General features: G+C 32.4%; 1 protein-coding gene and 1 long non-coding RNA gene across 2 annotated transcripts; one reads left to right on the top strand and one right to left on the bottom strand.

Moving 5' to 3' along the window:
- Positions 1-1,417: 1,417 nt before the first annotated feature.
- Positions 1,418-16,513, bottom strand: LOC143076300 (uncharacterized). Its single transcript, XM_076252027.1, has 3 exons — positions 16,152-16,513; positions 5,637-5,831; positions 1,418-2,215 (listed from the first exon to the last, which is right to left on the bottom strand). Exons 1-3 carry the CDS (start codon positions 16,480-16,482, stop codon positions 1,458-1,460), a joined length of 1,284 nt encoding a protein of 427 aa, XP_076108142.1. The 5' UTR covers positions 16,483-16,513; the 3' UTR covers positions 1,418-1,457.
- LOC143074682 (uncharacterized) lies at positions 9,093-10,644 on the top strand. The gene is made up of 2 exons (XR_012978002.1): positions 9,093-9,992; positions 10,444-10,644. It is a non-coding gene; the product is annotated as an uncharacterized LOC143074682 (long non-coding RNA).
- Positions 16,514-16,962: the final 449 nt, after the last annotated feature.

Here is a 16,962-nt window from a genome sequence, read left to right as displayed (position 1 = left end):
CTATAGTTTAAGAAAAACAAACCAAAACACACAAAAAATCAACACTGAGCAATGCACCGTGAAAATTATGTCAAGGTCAAATAAAACCTGCGGGACTGACATATAGATCATAAAATATTTCCATACACCAAATATAGTTGACCTATTGATTAAAGACCAAAACTCAAAAACTTAACTTTGACCACTAAACCATGAAAATGAGGTCAAGGTCAGATGATACCTGCCAGCTAGATCCATACACCGAATATACTAGACCTATTGCTTATAGTATCTTAGATATGGACGACCACCAAAACTTAATCTTCTTCATTGATCCATGAAATGAGGTCGAGATCAACATGATCAAGTAAAAACTATCTGACGGGCATGAGGACCTTGCTAGGTACCCACATACCAAATATAGTGATCCTATTACTTATGATAAGAGAGAATTTAACATTACAAAAAATCTTAACTTTTTTTTCAAAGTAGTCACTGAACCATAAACATGAGGTTAAGGTCATTGGACATGTGACTGACGGAAACTTCGTAACATGAGGCATCCATATACAGAGCATGAAGCATCCAGGTCTTCCACCTTCTAAAATATAAAGCTTTTATAAAGAAGTTAGCTAACGCTGCCGCCGTCGCCACCGCATCAGTATCCCTATGTAGAGATTTCTGCAACAAAGGTCACAGGCACACCAAAAAAATCAAGTTATATGGTTGTGACTCAGAAACGTTTTACTGCAATGAAATGTAGGATTAATTTCTTGAAGCTTTCAAATTCAACGGGATTTTTTTTGTTCGACCTTTTTTCATACTAAACTGAATGTGTCCTATAATTTGGTGGTATTACACCTAGCAGTGGTAACCTTTGAATGCTCAGTGCATCGATCCACAGATAATATTAGAGGCTGATATTAAACAGCAATATAGGAATGGAAAATTTGAGAACAAGAATGTGTCCATCGTACATGGATGCTCCACTCGCACTATCATTTTCTATGTTCAGTGGACTGTGAAGTGGGGTTAAAAATCTAGTTTGTCATTAAAATTAGAAAGACAATATCACGGGGAACATGTGTACTAAGTTTCAACTTGATTGGACTTCAACTTCATCAAAAACTACCTTGACCAAAAACTTTAACCTGAAACTTGCACTATCATTTGTTATGTTCAATGGACAATAAAAATTGGGGTCAAAAATCTTATTTGGCATTTACATTAGAAAGATCATATCACAGGCAACATGTATACTAAGTTTTTAAGTTGACTGGGCTTAAACTACATCAAAAACTACCTTGACTAAAAACTTTAACCTGAAGTGGGACAGACTGACAAACAAATAAATGGACGGATGAACATACGCACAGACCAGATGTAATTATGCGTCTCTACCATCGTAGATAGGGCATAAAAAAGAAAAATCAATCAGTTGATTTGATTCTTGTACATTTATATTTTATTATGTAGGGTTATTCGTTAGTACTATCTGTGAAATAGTTTGTAGCTAAACTTTCAAGCTTATCATAAGTTTCAATCCACTTTTGAGTTCGTACGACCCTTCTTCCTAATGTTGTAGATGAAGTAGAATCACACGGACATTTTTTCCATGGCAACAGTTTTTGCAATTGATGTTTGAATAACAACAAAACTTCTGCATGCAAATTTTCCTGAAAGGTTGACTTTCCATGTCCAATTGTTTCATATACTTCTTCGTCAATTATATCTTGTTTTAAATTTACTAAATTTAATGCCAACCATATTGAAACCATTGTACCAACATTTACGCCATTTTCACTCAAGGTTTCAAACAGTAACATATCCTCTGATATATAAAGTCTGTCTCTTTTACAATTATACATCAAAATTTTTAACTTAACATCAGAGACTAAAAATGATGGAATAAAAGTATCATCTAGCTCTGGTTTCTGTTTGGCTTGGTAAAATGCATTTGTAATAGTTTGAGCAAAAGCATGCCTCAGAGATTTTTCATTTCTAAAAGTATGATCTTCAAGCATGTCTCTATGTCTATATGAGTCTTCACAATCTGCACCAGAATTGATTTTACTCTGTTGATTTGCATCGGCCACCATCTTTAATCTTTTTGTTCGAGGTTCTTGTTGCTCATTATCTTTGTTCTCATCATCACTTTCACTTTCTTCAATTTGAACTTTAACTGTAGATCTGTCAACCATAATGTGAGGATTTCCATACCAAACTAAATAGTTCCCTTTAAAAGTAGAAACTATTTATCAATGAAAATAAGTATATTAATGTAATCATATGCATAATACATATATTTTGTTAGTATAAAAAAGAAGATGTGGTATGATTGCCAATGAGACTCCTCTCCACAAAAGACCAAAATGACACAGAAATTAACAACTATAGGTCACCATACTGCCTTCAATACCTTTTTTGTGACATTGCACAAGGTCATGTTTTTCCTGACTGTCAAAGATGTATTTACACTAAAGAGGTTAGAAGATGGTAATGATTGATATATTTAAGTTTTAGACACATGTGTTAAATATTAATTGTTATTAGCTTCAAACTATCTTTCAATTTAATGACTGAAAGTAACTGAAAGTACAACAAGAGGCTCTCAAGAGCCTGAATCGCTCACCTGGTAAACAATGCCTTCGGCCATGTTTTTTGACGAAATAGAAAATAAAACACAAACTTTATTTTATACACCCTACTGATCATTCAAATGAACTTTGGTTGAATTTGGTTGAGTAGTTTTAGAGGAGAAGATTTTTTAAAGTTAGCAAATATGATGAACAAATTGTGAAAAATTGTCATTAAAGGACAATAACCCCTTAAGGGGTCAATTGACAATTTTGGTAATATAAACTTATTTGTAGATCTTACTTTGCTGATCATTTTTGCTGTTTACAGTTTATCTCTATCTATAATAATATTCAAGATAATGACCAAAAACTGCAAAATTTCCTTAAAATTACCAATTAAGTGGCAGCAACCCAACAATTGGTTGTTTGATTCATCTGAAAATTTCAGGGCTGATTGATCTTGACCTAATGAACATTTTTACCCCCATGTCAGATTTGCTTTAAATACTTTAGTTTTTGAGAAATAAGCCAAAAACTGCATTTGACCCCTATGTTCTATTTTAAGTAACGGCGGCCATGTTTTTTGACGGATCAAAAATCGAATTAAACAAACTTTGTGCAGGATAATCTAAGGAACAATCATGCTAAGTTTCATCCAAATCCATTCAGTAGTTTCAGAGTTGAAGATGTTTGAAAAATTGTTAACGACGACAGACGACGACGACGGACGCCAAGTGATGAGAAAAGCTCACATTTCCTTTTAGGAAAGGTGAGCTAAAAACTGCAAAATTTCCTTAAAATTACCAATTCAGGGCAGCAACCTAGCAACGTATCATCCGATCCATCTGAATATTTCAGGGCAGATAGATTTTGACCTGATAAACAATTCAACCACAGTCAGATTTGATCTTAATGCTTTGGTTTTTGACATTTTACCCCTATGTTCTACTTTTAGCCGTGGCAGCCATCTTGTTTGGATGGCCGGTTCACAGGACACATTTTTTAAACTAGATACCCAAATGATGATTGTGGCCAAGTTTGGATTAATTTGGCCCAGTAGTTTCAGAGCAGAAGATTTTTGTAAAAGATTACTTAGATTTACGAAAAATGGTTAAAAATTGACTATAAAGGGCAATAACTCCTAAAGGGGTCAACTGACCATTTCGGTCATGTGGACTTATTTGTAAATCTAACTTTGCTGAACATTATTGCTGTTTACAGTTTATCTCTATCTATAATAATATTCAAGATAATAACCAAAACAGCAAAATTTCCTTAAAATTACCAATTCAGGGGCAGCAACCCAACAATGGGTTGTCCAATTCATCTGAAAATTTCAGGGCAGATAGATCTTGACCTGATAAACAATTTAACCCCTGTCAGATTTGCTCTAAATGCTTTGGTTTTTGAGTTATAAGCCAAAAACTTCATTTTACCCCTATGTTCTATTTTTAGCCATGGTGGCCATTTTGGTTGGTTGGCCAGGTCACCGGACACAATTTTCAAACAAGATACCCCAATGATGGTTGTGGCCAAGTTTAGTTCAATTTGGCCCAGTAGTTTCAGAGGAGAAGATTTTTGTAAAAGATAACTAAGATTTATGAAAAATGGTTAAAAATTTACTATAAAGGGCAATAACTCCTAAAGGGGTCAAATGACCATTTCAGTCATGTTGACTTACTTTTAGGTCTTACTTTACTGAACATTTTTGCTGCTTACAGTTTATCTCTACCTATAATAATATTCATGATAATAACCAAAAACAGTAAAATTTCCTTAAAATTTCCAATTCAGGGGCAGCAACCCAACAACGGGTTGTCCGATTCATCTGAAAATTTCAGGGCAGATAGAACTTGACCTGATAATCAATTTTACCCGTCAGATTTGCTCTAAATGCTTCGGTTTTTGAGTTATAAGCCAAAAACTGCATTTGACCCCTAGGTTCTATTTTTAGCAATGGCGACCATGTTTGTTGATAGATCAAAACTTCAGATACAATTTATAAACTAGATACCCTAAGGAACATTCAGTTAAAGTTTGGAAGTATTTGGCCTAGTAGTTTCAGAGAAGATTCTTGAAATAGTTTACGACGACAGACGACGGAGGACGCCAAGTGATGGCATAAGCTCACTTGGCCCTTCGGGCCATGCGAGCTAAAAATGTTCTCCCAGATCGATACATTTGTTTCCTTCTTTATGTTTTTATTAGTGTTTTTATGATCTGATAACTTAAGCCCTTGTCAACTGATTTATATATTTTGCTCTTGTGTTGTACAGTTACACCATTGTCAGTTAGGGAAAGGATTACCAGTCAGGAGCTTGTTATTGAGTGGTTGTTGTTTGTTGCTGTATATCATATTTGTTTTGGGGTTATTGTTTTGTACATAAATCAGGATGTTAGTTTTCACATTTGAATCGTTTTGAATTTGCAATTTTATGGCCTTTTATCATGAGGTATTGGTTTTACTCATTGTTGAAGGTTGTACGATGACCTAGAGTTTTTTCACTTCAATGTCAATGAAATAACCAGTAGTCCTGAAAGTGGCATTGAACATAAATCAAACAAGCAATCAATCAAAATATATAAATACTATCTGATTCTTGCAATACCTATTCAAGTGTCATACCGTATAAATATCATAGATTATCATTGATCATCTGAACGAGATTGATTTTCTTGCTTGAGCCGGTACCAGCTTCTTAGTTTCTAGCGATAATTTTCCATTTCCAGCGAGGAGCACTATATGAAAAATTATCACAAAAAAAGATCAAAGGATAAATCCACAAAATAGCGATAAAGTGGGTTATTTTCTCTGGGTGTAAATTTTCGCTTATTTTTCAAAGATGGAACAAAATCCCTAAATTAAATTCCGCCAATTTAAAAGTTTACATGCAAAGGAATTGATAAAATTTTGAATCCACCAAAAAAATTCACTGCCGAATAATAACCGCCAAAATATTTGTATACCTTATTTGATGAAAATCGCGAAATTTTAAATCCATGAAAATAACCCTTTATATGGTATATATTAAGCATTTGGTAATGTTTTCACTATATTTTTTACATATATGTATATACCTAAAGATGTGTTCCCAAGGACAAGTTCTACACCACACACTGGACATTTGTTGACTCCCAAAGGATTACAGTCTGCATTCAAAATATATGATCCTGATGATGCAAGCTTTGAGAACAAATGATGAGAAAGGATTGCTTGTATTTCTGCTTCAGTCTTTGCCTCCTGAACTTTCAGTAAATATCTGGTATTATCATCTGTACAAAAAAAAGAGAAAATCATATGAATGCATAGTAATTGAGAAATGAACTTGGGAATACAGTTTAACCATTTTGCTTGGGGTTCACATGGCTCTTAAAAATCAAATAAAATTAAACCCAGCTATGTATGTAATGTATGTCAAATCTTAATTTGATGTCTTGTTATATCATGTACACAAACAAAGTTATGAGATGATAATATACATGATCTAGTGTTTCTTGAAGTTGAGGACACTCTTATAGCGATTGGCTACACTTTTAGAGAACCCTTTACATAGATATAAAGGTATTGTTATGGATAGGAATTTAATCGAAATGTACCATGGTTTCATACTTATTAGTAATAAATACAATTACATTCATGACATTCATTGTATACATATGCTTATTATTGAATTAATATTATTCTGCAGTGTTTGTAATAAACAAAAATATCACTTCTAGACTCGCTAATAGAATCTTTATAGTGCAACTGCCTCATTCAAATCAACTCCCCTTAATTAAATAAACCTTAATTATGGATCACTTACAGGGGTCTTTTATAGCTGACTATGCAGTATTGCCTTTGCTCATTGTTGCATGACCAAGAGCACAGAGTTCTTGAAATCTGGTGGTCCATAAAGAATTTCTTAGAAAAACTGCTGGCCCTAAATACTACAACCAAAATTGTGTGACAAATTGTGGTTAAATCCTTTGAACCATCACTTTTCGAGAACTCTGAGAGCATATGCATTTTGGATTGTGTTTCATCTCCACAAAAGATGTAGACAATACCTAATAACCTTTTGGATGTATCAAAGCTAAATTTGCTCATAACTGTTCAAAATATTTTAAAAGGCTTTTCAATGATTTGTATATCAACACAATCAAGACTTGCTTTAAATATTTTGTTTTTATTTTTTTTCCATCTGATTCCATTTGTCTAACATGTCTAATTCTGTGTTTTATTTGTATTTTTTATTGAAACGATATAGGTATTTTTGTACTTATAAAAGTAAACCATTATAGGTTAAGGTACGGTCTTCAACACAGAGCCTTGGCTAACACAGCAAGCTAAGTAAAGGGCCCCAAAAATTACTAGTGTAAAACCATTCAAACCGGAGGACCAACAGTCTAATCTATATATCATGTATATAAACAAGAATGTGTCCCAAGTACATGGATGCCCCATCCACACTATCATTTTCTATATTCAGTTGACCTTAAAAAAATGGCAAAAACTCTAATTTGGCATTAAAATTAGACAGGTCATATCATAGGGAACATGTGTACTAAGTTTCAAGTTGACTGGACTTCAACTTCATCAAAAACCAAAAAAATTAAAATGAAGCAGGACAGACAGACAAACAGACAGATGAACTAACAGAAAAACGCACAGACCAGAAAACATAATGTAATGCCCATAAATGGGGCATAAAAACGAGAAACAAGAAATACTTATGAACCACATAAACAAATAACAACCACTGAAGATCAGATTCCTGACTTAGGACAGGTGCAAACAATTGCAGTGGGATTAAACGTTTTAATGGTACCAAACCTTCTCTCTTTTCTGAAACAGTAGTATAACATCACAACATAGCCTGTTTTTACTGTGTAATAGTTAAATTTAATAATTACATTTGATGCATGTTTCATTATAATACGTTATTCTGATTGGCTAACTAGCAATCTCGTGATATTCCTTAATCAATTGCATTACATAATGCAACTTTTCATTCATGATGACACGAGGTCCCACAATAAAGTGCACAATTAAATGAAATAAAAACTTGATAAAAGGCGTGTTTTCATGATCCTATAGGTAAAAATGTAATTATAAGTATTGAGTGCTTTTTTTTGGTAACTTTATAGGGTTGTAAATGCGTTGACCATGCACACATTTTTAGTATGAAGCGCTTCCACGCTTCATACAACATGTACTTCGGTCAACGCTTTTACAACCCAATAAATTTACAAATAAACAGCTGCGCCATGAGCGCATGATACGCCCGACGACTTATGTGGAAGTCTTATGCAATAATCATATATTGTTTTAGAGACACGGCGGGACATGTGAAACCCCCCACCCTGTTTTTTTTTACAATAACTAAATATTACCAAAATAAAATTTTGAATCAAAACCAAAAAGTATACAGATCTTAAGATTAATATATCAAAGACGTGTGTAAAGTTTTAAGCAATAATCATAACTTATTTTTGAGATACGGCGCGACATGTAAAAAACCCTCCCCTGTTTTACAAAATACTCAATAACTCAAAAATAAAATTTTGAATATTCACCAAAAAGTATACAGATCTTTAGATTAATAGAACAAAGAAGTGTGTAAAGTTTTAAGCAATAATCATAAATCGTTTTTGAGATACGGCACAACATGTAAAAAAAAACCTCCCCCTTTTTTACAAAATACTAATAACTCAAAAATGAAATTTTGAATCATCACCAAAAAGTATACAGATATTGAGATTAATATAACAAAGACATGTGAAAAGTTTTAAGCAATAATCATAAATAGTTTTTGAGATATGGCGCGACATGTAAAAAAAAAATCCTCCCCCTTTTTTACAAAAAACTCAATAACTCAAAAATGAAATTTTGAATCATCACCAAAAAGTATACAGATATTGAGATTAATATAACTAAAAAGTGTTTAAAATTTTAAGTCATAATCAAGAATCGTTTTTGAGATACAGTGCGACATGTGAAAAAAACACACCCCTGTTTTAGTTATAAAGTGCCGTAACTCAAAAAGTTTAAATCTTATTTTCACCAAAAAGTATACAGATCATTTGACCATCATAAGAAACAACTATATTAAGTTTCATAAAATTTGGATAAGTCGTTCTCAAGTTACGGTGCGACATGTTTACGCCGGACAGACGGACAGACGGACAGACGGACGGACGGACAGACAGACAGACGGACGGACACCGGACATTTGTATACCATAATACGTCCGGTCAAAATTTTGACGGGCGTATAAAAAGAGCATTCAATTCTTAAATAACATATGTCATGTATGTTTGTTATCAGTTAAATATATCATAAATATTTTATCTTTAATGGGCACTTGGGAATACTTAAAACTTTGCGCAGTAGCTTAATACATTTCCTTGATAACTAATTTTTTAATTCCATTAATACAATTTTGATCAACCATGGTAAATCAATGAGACAAGGCCTGTAAGGGAAAACTAAGCTGTAATAACTAAGCTTAGTTATTACAAGCATGTAACTTACTATATGAGAGTATTACCCATCCCTAGATTTTCCATGCAGTTCAACTTTTTCCATGATAAAATGATGGAAAATGATGGAAATTGCGTTTTTTTCCATGAATTTCCATGGAATTTCATGGAAAAATAATCCATCTCAGATGGAAAACTTATATGTGTTACTTATTTCATCATTTTCCATGATAAGATGGAAAACTTTCCATGGAATTCCATGGAAAAATACTTTTTGGATGGAAAAAGGGATGGAAAGTAGACTAATAAAACTTTGTAGATGGAAAAGAGGATGGAAAGTGGACTTAGAATATTTTTTAGATGGAAAAGAGGATGGAATCTTGACTTAGAATATTTTTAACATGGAAAAATTATAGAATCTTAACTTAGAATATTTTTGAGATGGAAAGTCATGGAAAAAATGTACACAAATTACATACATTAATTCTTTATCATCAATTAGACTGTGAAAGAAATGTAAAGTGCCATCTGGTTTTCATTGGTCTTTGTGTAGAAGACAAGAAGTGATATGACCATACAGTGTGAGGCCAAATGTAGGGTAGAACATGAATTTATACATTTTTGTGCAATTATTATTACTTTAAACATAAAAATGGTAAATAAACAATAAATGGATAATCTTTTATTAAAATATATATAAAATATCCAAGATATAGGTAAATAACAGTATTCAATTGGGGCTCTTTTAAAAGAAATCAGATAACTCCTCATACATCCCCCAACACATTGAAAATTTGAACTTGCAACGGATATGCAGGCAACAAACAAAGATGTCTTCTCTCCTGAACAAAATGCAAAATTTATATTGGATTTAGATTAAATAGTTCCAAATAGTTCTTGACATCGAATAGTGCAGATTTATTCTCTGATGACTTGCATTGACTGTTGGACTTAGGAACATATTTTTTGGTAAGTACACTGAATTAGATTCTACCATTTTGAGTGTGTGCAAGCTCCTTTAGTTCAACATAACAACATCATGAAAACACCTATAGCATGTATAGTAGATTTTTCACTTATAATTATAATGATTGGGTATTAAGACAAGACAAACTGTATATGGTGTATTATAATAACTAATAATCCACTAATGAAGTAATTTGGTTATAAAATTTAAGATCCGTTGAAATTGTTTGCAAATGAGAAATAGATCCATTAAAGAAAAAAAAGTGTATCTTTACAGCAAACTGCAGATCAACACTAAGTTCTAAATATATATGGAAAATACCAATGAAGACATTTATATACAATAATTATGAAAAAATATTATTTAGGACAAAGACTAAAGTGGTTTACCATTATTAATAATGTCATTATTTAAAGAATATCTCTTTATTTCTAACAGAAAAATTATTTTTAGGTATCACGAGGAAGAAATAAAATGGTTAATGCTGTTCTACGAGATGGATCTACTGAAGCCTGGTGTTGACATAAGTGACATTTATAACCTTAATTTCTTGATATAAAGGCAGTGCAAACATATACCAATATTGAAAGTTTTTGCTTGTTTATTGTATTTATCATAATACATCAAATGAGTTTGAATTAAAGGTTAAAATGATGGTTGAGTCTATTGCTTATTACTGACCATTGCAAGACTCAAAAGACCTTACCAAACCGAAAAAAGCATGGAACCTAGTTTGTTTTACCTTCATTATTACAGATACGGTTAAACAGGGTACATGTATATTGTCAAAAGGTTAATTTGGGCAATTCATTTTAAATGAAAACGATGGAAATATTTCCATGGAATTCCATGGAAAAAGAAATTCTATGTAATATATTTCCATGGAATTCCATGGAAAAACATCATGGAAAATGTTTCAGATGGAAATATTATTAATTCCTTTTTTTCTCTTTTTATTTTCCATGGATTTCCATGGAAAACAGGTTCCAATACTCCATGGAATTCCATGGAAAAATATTCCATGGAATTCCATGAAGTTTTCCATGATAGATGATGGAAAATCTAGGGATGGTAAATGAGATACTTGGAATCTTGCGCAGTGCTTCATTACAAGCTCTGATCATCATTTCTTACAATGAATTGAAATACATTGTTATGCAAGTTAGAGCAAAGCCTTTAAAGAGATATAGAAAAGCTGTAATAACACCCTTTGGTTATTGCAGGAATATATTTTCTGTAATAACATAGGTGTACTATGCATGATTGCTAAACTATGAGCTGTTATATCTTTGCAAAGATTAGTATACATAAACATGATAAAGAAAATTATAATATCAATAGAACTGGAGAAAAATTTAACAAAATAAAGGTTGTATATTTTCCCTTTGAAACATGTAACATACATATGTTATCACAGTTTTTTTTATATTTGAGCTCACAATAACAACATGTATATATACTATTTTTCTCTAATAACTTATTTAAGGTAACACAATACCGAATGACTTTACGCCATGAGTTATTGTTCCTGACGTTATCGAATAACGTTCACACATATAAGCCAATGCAGCGGGTTTTGTGTGATATTTTTAACGGTAACTTTCCCTAGATGCGGAGTGCCAAGAGTTTTGATGCAATACGTAGCGGTTATTTGACATAGATTGCTTTATCGTTTTCCGGCAATCATTCTGCTCATTATTAATCTTTAAAAGTATTACTTTACTTTTTAAATATTCTGTTTCTTTGATATTTGAGCATCTACACACTTTATCATTGTTTATCTATATATGTTCTTATGCATAACAGACACAGTTTTATCACTTTATTTTTATTCTTGGTATAGATATAGGAAGATGTGGTGTGAGTGCCAATGAGACAACTCTCAATCCAAATAACAATTTATAAAAGTAAACCTTGGTTTATTATTGCAATAAGTACTTATTCATGATTCACGCCGTATCCCCATGAAATTTGGTTTTGAAAGTAGAAATCTAATTTATAGAAGCTTAGGATGATGTGTAAAAAAACGGGGATTACAAAAATTAATTCGTTTTAAAATGGTCATCAAAAACACCGCTCGGACAAAATTGAAATTTATTTGGATGAGAATACGGATATAATTGGGGGTAAAAGCACAATACAAGCAGACGTTGAAAATCATACAGAAAATAGTTTGTTTGTATGAAATGTAAAAAAGTGGTTATTAAGCCGAATAACTTTTCCTGTGTTCCATGTGTAAACAGTCTCTGAAATTCATTGGTCTGTACAGAGTAAATTCGATATAGTTTTGGAAATATTTTAAAATACAGTGCCACCTTTGTAATTGTATAAACCAGGTCTACTCAGGACGGACAGCAACATCGGAATGAAGCATTAGAAAGTTAATGAAGGCTGAGAAATACATGGGCACTTGATTCGGCAGAAATAAAATAACAAAATTCAGGTTCCATTACAGTCTGAATAAAGCCAGCCCCGAGTATCCACTTGCGTCTACAAACGCATGTTGATAGTTGGGGCTGGCTGTAGTCAGGCCGGTTCCGTGTTCCCTGATTCCGTTATAATTTTGTTCTCGAAATTTACATGCAAACGACTGACTTTTTATTATTCAAATATTCGTGTTAATTTACGCTTGCATGGGTATTCGGTTTTTTTTTTAGTTTTGAGTTGGAAGTAATGTACATGTAAAAGTTGGGAGACAAAACGACTGAAAGAAAATTTACAAAGTTACCTTTTAGGGCTCTGAGGGCCATATTGCTCGCATACTAGGCGTCGGAAAAGGCCCGGAAAGTTTCTTTCTTAAAATTAGTTTTTAGAACAAGTATATATATACATGTATAGCGTCAGTTAAAATTTTCCCGACCATCATCGCGGATGCCCTTGCCTCTATTGCAAAACCTACATGTACCTATTGTATTTATTGTTAACTTGTCCTCGTCCTGAACATGCATGAAATATTTTCCACTGGACGTTAACCAACCAATAATCAAAGCAATCAATCCTACAATTTACACCCGCCACTTGGAACTTTAGTTGTTAAAATTTAAATCATTGCCTCTAATTTTTTCAAAAAAATCGACAAAGTTTAAACGCAGACCGCGAGTAAGACCAAAATTGAACAGTTACGCAAAACTAAATATCTACGTTACCGCTTGCTCATTATGGAAGTGGGGTAACATGAGACTTTATTGGTAAAAGTACAAGTACAAATAAAAAAAAAAAAATTTGTGTACATGTACATGTTATTTGTACAAAAGTTGGCTGATAGAATGATAAGTGGAGATACATGTGATATGCAATTTATAAGATAGCAACAGCTGGGCTACATACAATACATGTAGTACTAGTATGTAAACGACATCAACACCAAAGACATCAAGAAAATCGTGACTAATGCTAATTGGAATAGTATCTTTACACTTCTTATTTGTAGTTTTAGTAAATATTGGAAAATTTTGAGTATGTGTAGTATAATTTTCACAGTATCATTTCAGTCTCTTGGTAAATATTAGTTTAAGTCTTAAAACTTTTGCTCTTCTCTAGAAAATTCAAACCATAATGAAATATAAGGAGATGCGGTAAAATTTCCAATTAATCAACTTTCCACCAAAGACGGAATGACGGAAATGCTAGCCTTCTTACATTGCTACTACATTTCAGATCTCCAAATTACCATTCCATTATATGAACTGCATATTCAAAAATATGCATTGTCACCAAATTACTTATAGAGCACATATCATCATATTGTTTAACATTTGTCCGTTCGACCGTTAATCCCGCACTTAGTATATATAGGGTTAATTTGGCTAATTATTTAGGACTACAGTTGTTTTGCTTCAGCTTTAAAACTATGTACCTGGTGTTACTACTCATATTATAGGTGCGCATATCGTCTGGATTTTCTTTTTTGTTTCATGACAGGTTGCTGGATTAGGCATTTTGATAAAATACAAAGGCACACAGAGTACAGACTCCGGCTTACATCTAATACAGGTTGAATTTCAAGCTGGAACTTTTAAATTTTGCAGTTGTTTTACTTATATAAAGAATACGTTTATGATCTCAAGATTTGTTATGTAAATAATTTTTCACAAATGACAGAATGTTGAAATTTGTGAAATTTTGCATACAGTTTGCTAACCCGAATAATTCAGTCCCTCCCCATAATCGATCTCTCCTACTTACTTAATGTAGAAAGCGGAATATAACGACTGAATTATTCGGGTTTATAGTTTGCAAGGTTTGTCCGACTTGCTGAGCAAACAAGTAACACATTTACACCACGCAGAGTACACTATACTACATGTATTGTGTGTACCAAGTCAAGAATATGACAGCTGTTTATCATTCTTTTGATGTTTTCAGCTTTTGATTTCTTCATTTTATAAGGGTTTTTTTCGTTTTGAATTTTTCTTGGAGTTTTGTTATTTTATTTTTTTGGAATGTGTATTTAATCAGGATCATTAATTTCCTCATAATTTTCACAAATAACAGAATGTTTAACCTTTTTTGACTGGTGCATCAAATGTGTCTTTTATAATCAACTATTTTCAAAATTGTATTGTATCGTCCCGAACATGCATAAACTATTTGCCACTGAACGTTAAACACCCATCAAACCGAGCAATTTAAAAACTGTTTTAAAAAAAAAATGAATCAAATCTTTTAAAATACTATATTTCTGCATCACGGGATGCAGTGATGATACCACCATTGACCATTGTCTAATATGATGGAGTTAAAAATCAGTAATTCGGATGAATCTCACATGAAATGTTTCATTTAATTTTCACGTAAACTTCACAAAAATCTGAAGGTATTTTTTATGGTTTTAATCAAATTTTAGAACAAAGATATTATTTAAATAATTTTATTTCAAATATTTACGTGAATTTAACGTGTACAAAGTTCCGGTGATTAATGCATGAACTATTATCATAAGATTCACATGAAACCTGTTCACGCAAGTTTTAGGTATATGCTCGTTTGATGTGAAAATCAGACGATATTAATATTAATTCATATGAGTGAAAATTATATCTGATTCAGTAGAATTTTATATTGCATTACTAGGAACTTAACGATAGTCGAAAGGGGAAATGAAAATAAAATATACTCATTCAGATCCCGACACATATTTTTTTCTCCATTTCTCTGAGAAGGAATAACGTTATATTCCGTACACCATAACGTCACACGTTTTTAGTCAAATTCTAGGCCTATCGATCAACTTTGAAGCCATTTATTTCAAAAACAAGGATGGTGACATATGAGTTTCTATATGTGTATGGATTCACTATGCAATCCTGGATATTATGTTAGTTTTTTGTTTTTCTCCGTATATAAGAAAATAGCCATCCATTCGAAAATCTAAAAAGGTAAGCCGAAAAAAAGGTATCTCCCCTATATACCTAAGTAAATTTGTCGCCAAAATTGACGTTTTCCTATAAAAATCACAAAAAAACAAAAATGGTGACCCCCATTTTTTATCACATATTCCGATGTAACTCGATTCAAAGTACACGTATGCCAAAAATTTTGGAAATCGGGAGATATGGCATTCGGTATCGTGTTACCTTCAGTTAGACCCTTGACTGTTTATGGAATGACTGTAATATTTTTTTTCTGTCTATGAAGAAATAACATAAAAAAATGTGGTGCACACTGAATAACGAGTGTAACGGGTTATTTAACAGTGTGCACCACATTTTTTATGTTATTTCGAATAGACTGACAAAATATTACTGTTATTTCGAATAGACTGACAAAATATTACAGTTATTTCTTATAATTTAATTCTAAATTCCATTTAAAACCAGCGTAAATTTTGGAACAACGTTGATAATGTCATGGTCACATGACAAAATTGTGTCTATGATATGATAAACAAAACGATGTCAGCCAATCAGAAGACGTGTTACATCCAAAATTAAATTATTCTTAATTAATCAGATCTATACCCAACCCTGTATTTGGGCAATTAGTCTCCAATGTAACAATAATATTTTTTTATTATTTTTACATTTCCATGTAACTGTAGCCAGTGCCAACCTTAAATTGATTTATATTCTGTAATAAGGCAGAAACCAAGCAAAATTATTAATATAAAAATAGATATTCAAGAGGTAATTTGCTAATTATAAATTATTTGGGAAAGTTACCATCTCTCAAGAAATTTTCCAAACTGGCTGTTGCATCATCAACACATTTGTTTTCTCCACAACAAGACCTGACAATGTCTACAATAGAGTCTGTCCAAAACCATGACAGAGGAACAGAGTTATCAGAACGAATATCGAACTTGACGAAGGCATCAGAAAATTCAGTCGAGTAAGCAGCATCACTCGCTTCTATTTTTACGTTAGAAAATAATCTATCAGTAACATTGAAACAAGGAGTCTTTAGCGCTTTCAATTTGGGTTCTGCAGGTTCTTTAACACTGAAGCACAACCTCAAAATCTTCTTGAGGAAATCATCAGACACTCCCGCCATCAGGGATAATAGAGACAGGGGACGGTAATGATCTGATTTCGTGTGATATTCTGTAGTCCTCCGTAAATCCTTGGAGCACCTCCAGTAGTGGTAGTATAGATCTGTGTGAACGTCGCTTTCGATTTATGGTGTACATAAACATATTTCTATTTACTTAACTAATCTTGTAAAATATCAAATTGTGAAAAGTATAAAAGAAAAAAAAAAGTGAATTATTAGTCTGAATGAGTACTTGGTACCGGTACTTCAACCTGTCTTTACTGATCTTACTGCATACAAATTTCTCTTATTGTCTATGACGTCTTTGCATTAAATCTGTTGTATGCATGTCTACTTATTCATACTTAAGTCTGGTAGAATGTAATCAGTGTTTACTAGTTTCAGCTTTCAGTATTAAACTGCGATCATTACTATTACATGTATTAGATAAAAACCTTATGTCAGTTACAAGTATTAGTATAAAGTCTCCCCGAAAAGTCA

This window comes from Mytilus galloprovincialis, chromosome 5 (assembly GCF_965363235.1).
Source record: "Mytilus galloprovincialis chromosome 5, xbMytGall1.hap1.1, whole genome shotgun sequence".
NCBI lineage: Eukaryota > Metazoa > Mollusca > Bivalvia > Mytilida > Mytilidae > Mytilus > Mytilus galloprovincialis.
The sequence above is the reverse complement of the archived record's forward strand: the minus strand, read 5'-3'. Positions and strand labels throughout refer to the sequence as shown.